The sequence below is a fragment of the Ursus americanus genome, chromosome 13 (assembly GCF_024610735.1).
Source record: "Ursus americanus isolate L20-20 chromosome 13, mUrsAme1.1.p, whole genome shotgun sequence".
NCBI lineage: Eukaryota > Metazoa > Chordata > Mammalia > Carnivora > Ursidae > Ursus > Ursus americanus.
The window spans coordinates 34,056,975-34,069,576 of NC_142139.1; the positions used below are offsets into that span (position 1 = coordinate 34,056,975).

General features: G+C 38.2%; 1 protein-coding gene across 1 annotated transcript in view; it reads left to right on the plus strand.

Moving 5' to 3' along the window:
* The window catches only part of HHIP (hedgehog interacting protein), a 95,785-nt gene that overhangs the window by 6,935 nt on the left and 76,248 nt on the right, over positions 1-12,602 (plus strand). Inside the window, exons 3-4 of the mRNA XM_045798903.2 lie at positions 5,680-5,836; positions 6,513-6,714. Of these exons, the coding sequence (XP_045654859.2) occupies positions 5,680-5,836; positions 6,513-6,714 (359 nt within the window). The remainder of the gene's footprint in view (positions 1-5,679; positions 5,837-6,512; positions 6,715-12,602) is intronic.

Consider the following 12,602-nt stretch of genomic DNA (forward strand, 5'->3'; position numbering starts at 1 on the left):
TGCTATAGGGCTTACTGTCATTTCAGTCTACAAACAGTTTGTTGGTTTTGTTGAGATGTTTTACATATGCTGAATCGATAATACAGTTGGGAGTCTTTACACACAATGGATTATCAGTACAGATTCCTTGTCTTCTTCATCCATCAGCATCAATACCAAGACAGCCTCCTTTTCTACCTCGCTGACACCAAAGTACAGTTGGCCCCCGGACTCTTAAGGTCTTACTTCCTTAAAGAATCATTAGAAATCCAAAAAAGTAACACCTTACAGAGCGCCTTCACATCTAATGACTAATTTGCTCCTCAAAAACTCTGTGCTCCAGGAACGAAAGGTGGGGTCATCCCTATTTGACCAATGAGGATAACCGAGCCTGAGGAGACGTGAAACGTCTTAACCAAAGTTGTGTGGCGAGGAAGTGATAGGACAAATAGAGAAGTTCGTGGGCTGACAGTGTCACAAATATACCTGCTCACGACCTATTTTGGACCCTGATAAACACATAGATTCTTGGACCTTGATTACCGTTACCATCAAAAGTTTGTAAACTTGGGTTGTTGTTGCTTTAGTTGGAAGAATCAACATAGAGACACAAAAGAATTTAACGAGACAGATTCTGTTTAGTTAGGCAGAGTCACACACAAACAAATCTCCTGGAGCTAACAGTTTATAAAACTACATGGCATTGAAGGAAAAGACAAGTTTTAAGAACCGTAGGATGCACTTGGAGAACTTTTTAAACTGTTATGCATATTTTACATTTTTCTCTGACCCAGAAAAGTGTACATTTTTTATTCTGTTATAGAGCTCTCTTCATAACCTAAGAAAACATTTTGACTAGGACTGCTTGCTTCCTTTGGTGTACCATAACATGTCTCCAAACCCATTCGTGCGAAAATATGATTCTTGTCTTTATAAACCACCGCCATGTTTGTAAGGCTTTTCTTGAACCAGCTGTTTCTTCCTCTTTATCACATTCCCCAAAGCAGAGTAGAATAGGTCACGGTTGCCTAGATGTCCTGCCGAGAAGTGATAACAGATTAGGTATCCTAAAGCTTTGCTGCACTTTTCAAGTCCTGAAGGTTTGCCCTTACCAATATAAATTGCAAGTAATATGGGCACTTACCATTTTTGTCTGCCTCTAGCTACCTGAGATAAATACAACTGTGCTGGATTTAAGGACTCACCCCCAAGGTCTCCATAGACGTGAAGTTATTTTAGCTTCCAAAACAAACACCAGAAAGCAGTATCCAGCAAAAGAGAGAGTATGGCAAATAGCTTAGAAGCCAGAGCGGCAGACACCTCACCCCCCCAGATCAACATATGTGGTGACGAATGACAAATTTATTTTTCTACAAAGTTTGTATATATGTAAAACTGCCGAGGTGCATCAAGATGTCAAGTGCTTTTGGGGGCCACCCAGGCTGCCTTGAAAGATAACCAGATGAAAGCTGCACTCCAGGGGTGGAGAGGGCAGCGAGGGTGCTTTCCAAGGACAGGCTACAGGCTCTAGCAACAAGCAGAGGGGACTTCCCCCGCATCAGTCAAATGCTAATAATCGCTCTAAATACTTGTCCCCAAAGCGAGTTGTAATAGCACACTTTTTGTGTTGATTTCTGGTAATCGATTTGTTTCCAGACTGCTCCCTGGCACACAGTGGACCGTTTTCTAAAGTATGATTAGATAAGCTGGTAATCCTCCCCTCAGCCCTTGCCCCACCACAGAAGGCTTTCTGCAATTCTGGAATACTTGCTTTTCAGAAATTGCCCTCAAAGCAAATTTTTAATATTTTCACCTTCTTAAATTCTACTGAATGATATGGTTTACTTTCCTCTGGAGTTCAGAACTGTGGAAAACTATGATTCTTTCTTGTAAGAAGTCAATATATTTGACCATCCTCATGATGGTCATGCACCTATTCATGCACATCAAAAACTGGAAAATCCACCGCTAGGGCAAATGCGGAAAGGGGTTGAGAGAGGGGAAAAAAAAGAATCTCAGAGGCATCTTCATTTTTCCCCCATTGCCCAGTAGGTCAAGAAGTAAACATATAAATTGCTCTATCCCTTTGCTTCACCTTCATGAGTTTAAGAAAGCACCGTTCCCTTTGGAATCCATGCACATCTGGAAGATAACTGCATTTTAGAAACCTTAATGCAGAAACATTCAGGGTGTGCCTGTTTTCAAAACATAAGAAAAGCTAAAAATTGGTAGTGAGGGTACACTAGTGTTTTATGAATCACAATATTCTCCCGTTGTGGATTGACTTAAGGAAGTAAATTCTTAAAACTTCTAAAAATAGCAAAATTGCATTTGAAAAAAAAAAAAAACCCTAAAAACCCACACACGCACACAGGAGCTCCTTGCTCGCACCAGCGGCCCGTTTTCCTGCCTGCAGTATGACAAGCAGAGTAGATGCTTTGCTGTTCACTCGGCGATGGCATAGTGCACTCTGTCGAAAGGGTCGAAAGGGACATGTGTTGGCCTTGCTTCTTTCTTTTCATTTGTTAACCGCGGAGTATCATGATACACTTTTTCTCACTCTTAGACCGTCCTCTCTTGAGTGTAGTTATTTAGTGCGAAATGTCTGTATACAATTAGTTCAATTGGTTTAATCCTGTTGCTAATGAGGCCAAGGTCAAGGGTTTGAGTCCACTGAGCCTCTCTAGTCCATAGCCACTCCTGACCCCAGTCAGATATCTTGCACATGTGGCTTATGAGTCCCCAGGAGAACAAACCAGACAGAATGGAGGGGTACATCAAAGTCCACTACCTTCATTAGAAAATGCTGTCAAGTGCAGGCCTTACTGACAGTGGGTTTTGTTTTGTTTTTTGTTTTTCTTATCATGGTGAACAGCATATATAATGAGGAAAAGTAACTTTTCTCTGGCGCACATGGCCAAGAGAATAGCTAGAGCTTAAAATAGTCCACAGAGAATATTTATTTACACCAGTATGTTATGGGGTGCCTTGTGGTGTAGTAGGACTGGATTCATCACAATCCAGGAGAATAGTTACAGGTCCAGGATATTTGACACATAATCGGAAATTTTAAAAAAGACATCTGCTGGAATAATCCGTGTATTTCCATCATCAGTAGACTTGATCATGCTATGATGATCCAGGGTGAACTAAACACCCACCTCCAGTAAAATGCTCTTCAGGGTCTTGTTCCAAAGAGAAGGGTACCATTTGGTAAATTATATCTTCCCTGGCAATAAATGTAAGCCCACTGTCCTGAAACAGGGACCCTTTTAGCTCTTCACAGCAAAATATATCTGATTCATCACTGTCCATGAAATCAGATCATTTAGGGTAAAGTATTAACAAAAGTAGTAGATGTGCAATTCAAATATTGTAATTATGAGGAAAATGCCCGTATTTTTATGTAAAAGCCTTTCGAGTTGGCTCCCTCCTTCACACTTACTCAGATTCCGTAAAAAGCTAGGAGTAATTCCTTGTTAATTCCATTTTTGTTTTTGTTTTTGTTTTAATTTGGTAAGAGAACACCTCTGGAGCCATAGAGCTTATGAGTCTGTACTCTTTAATCTTCAGATGTTCCATTTGAAAATGATTTGTCACTTCCACGGTTGTCCCCAGCTCCTTGTAAAATGGAATCAGCCATCAGCATTGTTAATTTTCTCCTAAAATGGTATTGGTTTGCAGACTGTAATCCTAGAATACAGATATTTTTTAAAAAGCCAACTCAAAATTTCTTCTCAATTGCACTTTGAAATTTTTTTGTGATCCTGCAGGCAAAAAATCATGTTAAAACAAAATTTCTCATTTACACATTCAGTTATAAATATATCCATAGTATGACAGTATTCCGGCATGCATAATATTGGCACAGAGATCTTGCTGCCTGATGGGAGCTGTGTGTGCGTGTGCGTGTCCCCAAAAAAAGATCTAGCCCAAAACTGCAAAAAGTTTGATTTAGCACCACAGTTTTCCTTTTCTTCTTTTTACATCAAACAGACTTGTTCAACACTACTGGGCAGTTTTCATCTATATGCTTAGCCAGGAAAGAATGGAGGAGAAAAGTTATCTTCTATAAACAGTGAATCCCTGAAGAAGAGTAAATGCTGCTACAGCCTTCATTCCCCTCCCCAATTTCTAATCCCTGAATTTTTTCAAAGAAAGATAACCTCCTTCCAGCTGCCTTGCCCCTCCCATGGAGCACCCCTCCCAGCTGCCATGCCTCCTTTCAGTCTCACCCCTACCCCCACCCCTACACACACACACACACACACACACACACTCCCAAGGACATCTGCTCTCACTTGCCAGATTTCCAAGGAGAAGATGTTTCCCAATAGGCTAGTCACATACTGGCCTTGAAGAGTCTCTCTCAGAAATTTAGGGGTGATACATTTTACCCGAAAGTTAGGTCAAAATGTACATCAAGACCCTCAAAATTCTAAGATTGGCTTTAGGTTTGAGGGGACCTAAGTCAAGCTCATAGAAAATAGACTTTAAGTCTTTCATGTGCCACTGAAAAGTCTCACTTGGTTGTCCCCAATTCTTGTTCTTACCAATCCTTGCAAACCTGGATCCATTATACAACTTCTGAACATCAACTGGGTCACAAGGTGCCTTTATCATGAAGCTGTTATGTGTACAGTAATTTAATTTGTTAGGTAAAAACCAAAACATTATGCATAGTCAAAGATACGAGACCTGCAGCAGGCGGTTAGGACATCATATAAGGTTGACTCTGGTAGCAATATCACACTTTGAGAGCAGAAATAATCAGAATATGGAAGCAGTCTTAGGAATATGCCCCCCGCAAAATACCTTATTAACTCACATTGTGAAATAATGTCAAAATTCTTTTTTTTTTTTTCATAAAGTCCTCCTCTCTTTTAGTAAATATAGCTGTTTTTATTTGATAAAAATTCTCAATCGGTAAGAAAAGAGAAAACATCTTTCAGATCTCTTTAAGCAAGTCTGTTTTGCATTTTTGTTTTGACTTGTTTTTGTTTTTTGTTCAGTGAGGGTGGCATGCCAGCTTTCTGATTGAGAAGACTGAAGGGACATTTTAAATATAGTTCTTGTATTACAAAATAATCATTATTCTCTATAAGTGAGGTGTAGAAAAGGCACATACATATTTGAAAATGGAGGCTCTGCTCTTAGCACCACTGTGGTGGGTCGGTCATTTATTACAGTGTCTAAGGACCATTGATAGTCCCTAGATGCACCATTTAATCACATGTGAGTGACAATAGAAAAAGAATTGTAAAATGACCCAAATAAGCATCTGACGGCCTATCTCTTTCTTGATTCTAGCATGTTCTTCTTAGGAAGTTATTTATTATGGTAGGGGGAGAAAGTGCTGAATAGTGATGGGATAAACTTACAACATAGGGTAAATGAGGAAGCTTGCAAACAGAGTCCGTACAATAACAAGATTAATGCTGGATTTGTGTTATGTGTATTTCCTTTGAGTCTTTTAAAATAGCCAGTGCAATATTATTTCACTTTAACTGAAATTCTTAAATTTTGGTTGAAGAAATGGAAATCCCAAGCCAAAAGAAAGTGGTTTTCTTTCCTTTTATTATTTTCCCAGAATATTCATACACTTTCTAAAAATTCTTTTCCTATAGTTTATCTTTCAAACAGGGTGTTTTTACTGTGACCCTAAATATTTCTAATGAGTCTTTCTGCATTTCTTTAAAGGTTTCCTCCAAACTACTGCTGAAGAGTTTTGCTTTTACTATGCAAGAAAAGATGGTGGGTTGTGCTTTCCAGATTTTCCAAGAAAACAAATCAGAGGACCAGCATCTAACTACCTGGACCAGATGGAAGAATATGACAAAGTGGAAGAGATCAGCAGGTCATAAAGATAAATGCTCTTTAATCTTAAAAAACAAAAACAAAAAACCAACTGACAAATCTTGTGGTTTCGATAGTGAATCATCTGTGCTTGATTCCAGCAGCTATACCCTCCAGATGCTTTTTTTTTTTTTTCTTTTTGGTAGTTTGCTTCTCTAATATCGTATTTGCATCAATGCTTTTAATGCTTAGACTACTAATCTTTTATTATGAGTTTGGCTCCTCTGTGATTCATGTGAATTTCATGATTATAGTTTTAAACTTGACCTTTATGATTGTTGTTAGCATGGAAATATTCCTCAGTGTTATTATTAGCAAATCAGAGTTTTATAAGTAGATCTTAGAACTTTCTCTCTGAGGGCCTTTCTGTAAGGCTTAATTATTGTGAGTAAAGCTAACTTTAATTATAGTCACTGAAAGACAAGATGATGAGCTTATAAAATTTTAAGACACGTAAAATTTTGATTTTGAGTCTCTCTTTGAATTTTTGGTAGAAGGTTATTTGTTCCACTGAAAAGAATTTAAAAGAATCATATTGTGACTTTGGGGTTAACAGCATGTCATGATTCTCGAAACCCTTGATTCCTAGAGGAAATATATTTTGAAAAGGATGCTAAGTGCATCTTTTACCTCCTTCCCCTCAAGAAAAGCTTACTGGTTTTCTTTAATTTGTTTAGAAAGCACAAACACAACTGCTTCTGTCTTCAGGAGGTTGTGAGCGGGCTGCGGCAGCCCGTCGGTACCCTGCATAGCGGGGATGGCTCGCACCGTCTCTTCATTCTGGAAAAAGAAGGTTACGTGAAGATACTTAGCCCTGAAGGAGAAATTTTCAAGGAGCCTTATTTGGACATTCACAAACTTGTTCAAAGTGGAATAAAGGTTGGCTTTTTAAATTTTATTTATCTTTGCTCTGGCTATGTTAATTTTATTCTAGTGGTATCGCTCTCGCTGAAAGTATTTGTAATAAAAGAAAGAATGTTTAAGGAGGACAGAAGGAGACAACCTAAGGGGACAATAATTATGGCAACTGAATTGGGACCATGACATGAAATTTTTAATGTTATTTGGTGACTCTTAAGCCGTGCTCTCAGGCTGATATCTTGACATGCTTTCCTTATGTAACTTGCACATTTAAAATAATTCTTGGTTTTTCAAAGTATGTGTTTAAATGTTGTTTAACAGTAATACTTAGAATTGTGTATCAGCACTTGCTAGTAGAAACAAAGAGGTCTTTTGGTTATTTTGGCAATAGCAAAGCACTCTTTTACCGCATCTGTTTTTGAGTCTGTCATAAAAAAAATGCTACTTTTACGGTGCCCTCCTTGTACAATGTTTTTACAGGTAAGTCAAATGTTTTCATCTATAGTTGGCCATTTTTATATTACATATGCTTATGCTGCCTTCCTTCTCACTTCTCCAATTTGAATTCTTACGTTAAATAATCTAGTAGTATATAAATAAAATTACCGTCATGGTTGTTTGATGAGAGCATAACATACTCTTAGCAATAAGAAGCTGTAAAGGAAACTGTGGCATTTTAAAATGAGGCACATTCAATAGCTCATGACTAATTTAGAATGAGACAAAGTAACAGTAGGATTGGAGAAGAACTGGTTGTCTTTATTTCTTACCTGGGGCAAAAAGGCCAAGGAGGATTTATACTCTTCTACTCATATAGAAATGAGCTCCTTCTTGCTTTGTTGAGCTCTATGCAAAGGTAAGAACAGCAAAACCAGAAACAAGTCAGGAAAAAACAGAAGTATATTCCTGATATCGATTCATTACCTCCCATGTAAAATGATTAGAATGATCCAGTTAGAATACAGGGATTCTATATTCCATATCGTTGGTACCACCCAAATTCAGTTGTGTGTTGTGACTGTGTCACCAAGACATCCTGCATAAGAGAAGTACTTTATGGCACGTGTGGTCCTTTATGGAAAAGAACTTCAGCACCAACACACAGATCATTTGGAAGATCTGTTTAACTCAGTAGTTTCAACTTTCTCCCAATAAAAGTTTTCATTAGAATTCACAACAAATCACCAAAAGTCTCTTAAGTTGGAGCATTAGTGTTTTGCACAGAAGACTTTAATAAGTACATTTTGAACTGTGTTGTGATCACTCACTGCCAGTGGTACCTAAAGAGCAAAGAATTAAGATACAACAGCAAGTGCATTACTCACTAGCAGTGTATTTTTCTTACTGTGAAGGTTATATGTACTCTCTAGGAAAGAAAAAATTGGGGAATGGATTTTAAAAATCATCACCTATAATCTCATCAGTTAAAGAATACCACTATTAACATTTTGATATACTTCCAGCTTTTATATTAAAATTAGATGAATTGATCCTGACTGCAAAGGTAATACAGGTCCATTTTAATAAATGCAGAAACATACAAGAACATGTTTTCTTGTTGCTTTTCTCCTAAGCAGCTTTAAAATAAAACTGAAATCAAACCATATATACATCTTTTTAGCCTTCTTTTTTTTGACATAACGATATGTCATGAGTATGTTACCAGATTTGAAAACTTTTCTCAAAAACTTAGTTTTTATCTCTTCTGGGCATTCCAATTCCTAATTATGAGACATTTAGAGTGACTCCAGTATTTTCTTTTTATCAGTGTAAATAATGTGATTTATCATTCTTGTGTGTATTATTTAACCTGCTTATGAATGACTTCCTTAATGTCCCTTTGTAGCAAGAGCGTTACTGAGATGAAGGACGTAAACCATGATACACATTGCCAATGGCTTTAGAATGTATTTTCAAATATTTGAAAGAGTTAACATACAGCTTTTAAATATTATTTGAATAAAAATATTGGTATTAGAGGCGCCTGGGTGGCTCAGTCGTTAAGCATCTGCCTTCAGCTCAGGGCATGATCCTGGCATTCTGGGATCGAGCCCCACATCAGGCTCCTCTGTTGGGAGCCTGCTTCTTCCTCTCCCAGTCCCCCTGCTTGTGTTCCCTCTCTCTCTGGCTGTCTCTCTCTCTCTGTCAAATAAATAAATAAAATCTTAAAAGATATATATATATATATATATATATATATATATATATATATATGTATGTATTAAAAAGATAATGCATGATAAAATGTAGGTGTAAGAAATGGGCTCAATTTTGTTGTAAGCAGTAAAGCACTGATGTTCTCGTTTCTACTTCAATTTTCTTGCCTAGGGAATGACAGCCTTTTAATTAGGGTTCTCTCAGAGTGCCTCTGTTTCAACTTATGCCCATTCATTAGGATAGTGAATGAAAGTTTATCTTCTCCTACCTCGAGACATTTCATCACGCAATAAAATTGTATAAGCCAGGTTATGACAGTGCCATGAGTCTGCAGTGGGTATATTCTACAGGCCTCTGGAAATTCTGTAGAACCCCCTTTGTGCCTTGTTTCCTAGGACAGTTCCAGACCTTTGAGGGCTTCAAATAAACTTCAAAATCCATGATTCTACATTTGTAGAATACATACCATAACATATTTTTTAAAGTGCGATATTTGAATTCTCTTGGAGTTTGGGATTAGCGACGTCGATAAGATAGGAACCTATCACGGCGTAGTTGAGTGTACACTGTATAATGAGTAACGAGACCACAGCCTTGTTACCTCAGGTGGGTGATGTTACAACTGTCCTTTATCTTAGGCGCCATGAAACTTACCTCACAAGTCACGAATTGGAAGCGTTGGAAGAGGCTACTGTTGGTATGATGGGGCAGATGCCAACACATTCATGAGTTGATCATACCATTGATTTTTGTGATATGCCCCTCAGAGACTTGTGAAGCAAAAAAATTTTCACACCTATTTCACAGTAATTTTTTCAGGCTTCTTGATATATGAATAGTTAGAGTGTTCATGGCAGTATTCTGTGTTTGTCAACAATCATTTTACATAAATAATACAAGTAGCATTTTCATAAATTATTATGTATATCACTTCTCTATGCTTTCAGTTTAAAAATTCTAAGAGAGGGCATAAAGGTTTTTTAACTGACTAAAGTATTGATTGCAATACTCAGATCCCAGAAATTAATAATGTATACTAAACCTAACCTTCATATGTTTGAAATGAAAACAAGACAGACTGCAGTGAAGATCCCTCCATGATATTAATTAATGATCAGTTTGAGTATATTAAATCAAACATAAAGAGGAATTCCTGATTACAAGAGTTTCCGAAAGCTAGTGCTTGCTGTAAGGGAATCGGGAATTCCATTTCTGCTAATTGTCAATGAAGAATCAACAGGAATTTCTGTCCCCTGGTAAAGGGTTGACCTTTTTGTGGCAAGAAGTTGGACTTGGTTGGTATCCTCGAGCCTATACCAGCTCTGATTCTTAAAGCTACTTCAGAGAAGTGCCATCAACATAGCCAATCATCCAAGGAACTTAACTCTTCCCTAAGTGGCCCTGTCTAAAGCTAAAAATATGATGTCTTATTTTTAAACATCCATATTGTGTTGCCTATATTGTAGGAGATTTTAGTACACGTGATTATCTGTGTCTCACCAAACCAAAGTTTATGCAAAAATGTAAAACACAAGCTAAAGATTTGACTTTTCTTTGCTCTAGGAAATAAATTGTGAAGTTGGATTAATGGAATAAATTCTTATGCCATATGAATTTAAACTGCCATTCATTTGGGAAGAGATGATCCCATTCACAACAGCTCAAATCCTAGAAGACTGAGCTTTGTGAAATTGCCAAGTAAAGAGTGAGAGAGTGAGGCAGAAAAATGTCTTAAGAGTATGTAATGATTTGATAGATTTTTTATTATCGTGCACTGTATAAGCTGACCACTGATACACTGAAGAACGATCCAAGTGTTCAACTCGTGAGCAGTCTTTAAAATCTTCATTTGTGAGTGTGTATGTGTGTGTATGTGTGCACATGCGTTGTTGTTGTTGTTGTTTTATCCCAAAAGGGAGAAACTTTAAAAATCATGCTATCGATCTCCCAGGGTAAAAACTTCTTTAAGATACTGGTAGTTTGAAATCTTTAAATTGAGCTTATATCTGGATTCTGAATCAGACCTTCTGGCAAGTGCTAGAACCAGCTTTACCTATCTGAGGTCCTTGGGAATGACAAGCCAGTAGTTCTCAGAAATGGCTGTACCATATAATTGCCTGAGAGCTTTCAAAAATTCTGCTGCCCAGATTAAATCGCACTGTCTGGGATTGGAACCTAGGCATTGGTGTGATTTTAAAGCTTTCCCAAGCAATTTCAATGTGTAACCAATTTAAGAGGCACTGATCTAGACTAAATCAAACCCCTGGATCAGTTACACATTGAATGAGACCCGTTTTCTCTGCCCAGACTATGCCCAAGTGCTATTACTGAAATGTCCACGGGGAGCAAATGCTTGAATACTAGTTGTCATTTGCCCTGTACCTTTGGTCACTTACTTGGCCTATACATATTACTTGTCCACTTCCAGGGAGAAAATGATCGTTTTTGCACCATATAAGATTCTTGATATAAAGTTTTGAAAAACAGTATTGTAAAATCTCAGCAATTCTAATTGGACAATTGCTTTGCCTATAAATTTTTCCTGTTCTTGTTCCTTTTGGAACCTGGTATTCAGCTAGTTGGCAAAATATTGTTCCTGTTCCTAAAATATGTAGTTTGCATTTACATGTGTAAACCCTTGTAAAAATGACAAGGACACCAAAAGTTATTCTAGTGTAATTTTACTAAACTTCTGACTACTAAGGATCTGAAAGTCAGCCTTAGCTTTGTGTGTGTGCAGGAAGGACAAGCCCGCACCTGTTACCTACAGGGTGGCCTCTCAAGGAAACCAACACGCAGCTTTCTCTGCCACTCCGTTCTCATGAGCGGCCAGAAGACGGAGAGGCTCACACCCACAGCAGTCCTTTTGGCTAGCAGCGTGCAGCAGACAAAGCCGAAAGACTTGTCTATCATTGGAACAAGTGTGACTGGACTCCTGTCCTTCTCTATCTACTTGGATCCTCATTTCAAAAGATGCTTTTTGAAGCAATCCTTTTACCAGGGGAGGAGAGGACATAAGGCTGAAAGCTGCTGATTGTCCGGGTGACTGAGCCCATTGAGGTGGGACTCTTGAGAGACAGTGGCCCGGGCGCCCGGGAGCCACGGGAGCATGTGGAGGAGGACGCAGGGTGTGCCGGGGCAAGCCCCAGTGGGGCAGCCTCTGATTTCACATGCTTGTAAATCACACGCATAATTATGAGCATCGAAAGTTTAATGAAATCCAAGTGCTCATCAACCCATTGGTGCTGATGTCCTACTTCTCTGCAGTTTGTCAGAGACCCAACCTTTCATGTTTTCCTCTGCCTTCAACTGCTATCTTATGGCAGCCCATGGAATGTTAGTATAGTTTTGCTTGAGTGAAATAAGTCAGAGCAGAAGAAAACATAATTTGCTTATCAAAAGTAGTAGTGGATATATTATACCATGCATACAAATACGTATGCCCATGATTGGACCGTGTGTCAAATACTTCCTCGGAAAATCATTAGAAGTCTGCTTTTGAGCGTACTTTGGGTTGGAAGAAAGCATGTGTTTCCTTGAAGGAGGGTTGTGAAATATATTTGGTAAATATTGCAGTAGAAGAATCACCATCCTAAAATGTTTGTGTAGATATGGCATTTTGAAGTTTTGGGTCAATCGGATTACTGCATTAGAAGAGAATTGCTGTGAGTGGTGGAAATAACCATTAGATAGCTTCATTCTAAAAGTGGCTAGAAAGTTAAATAGTCTGCCCCCAAATAAAAACTTTG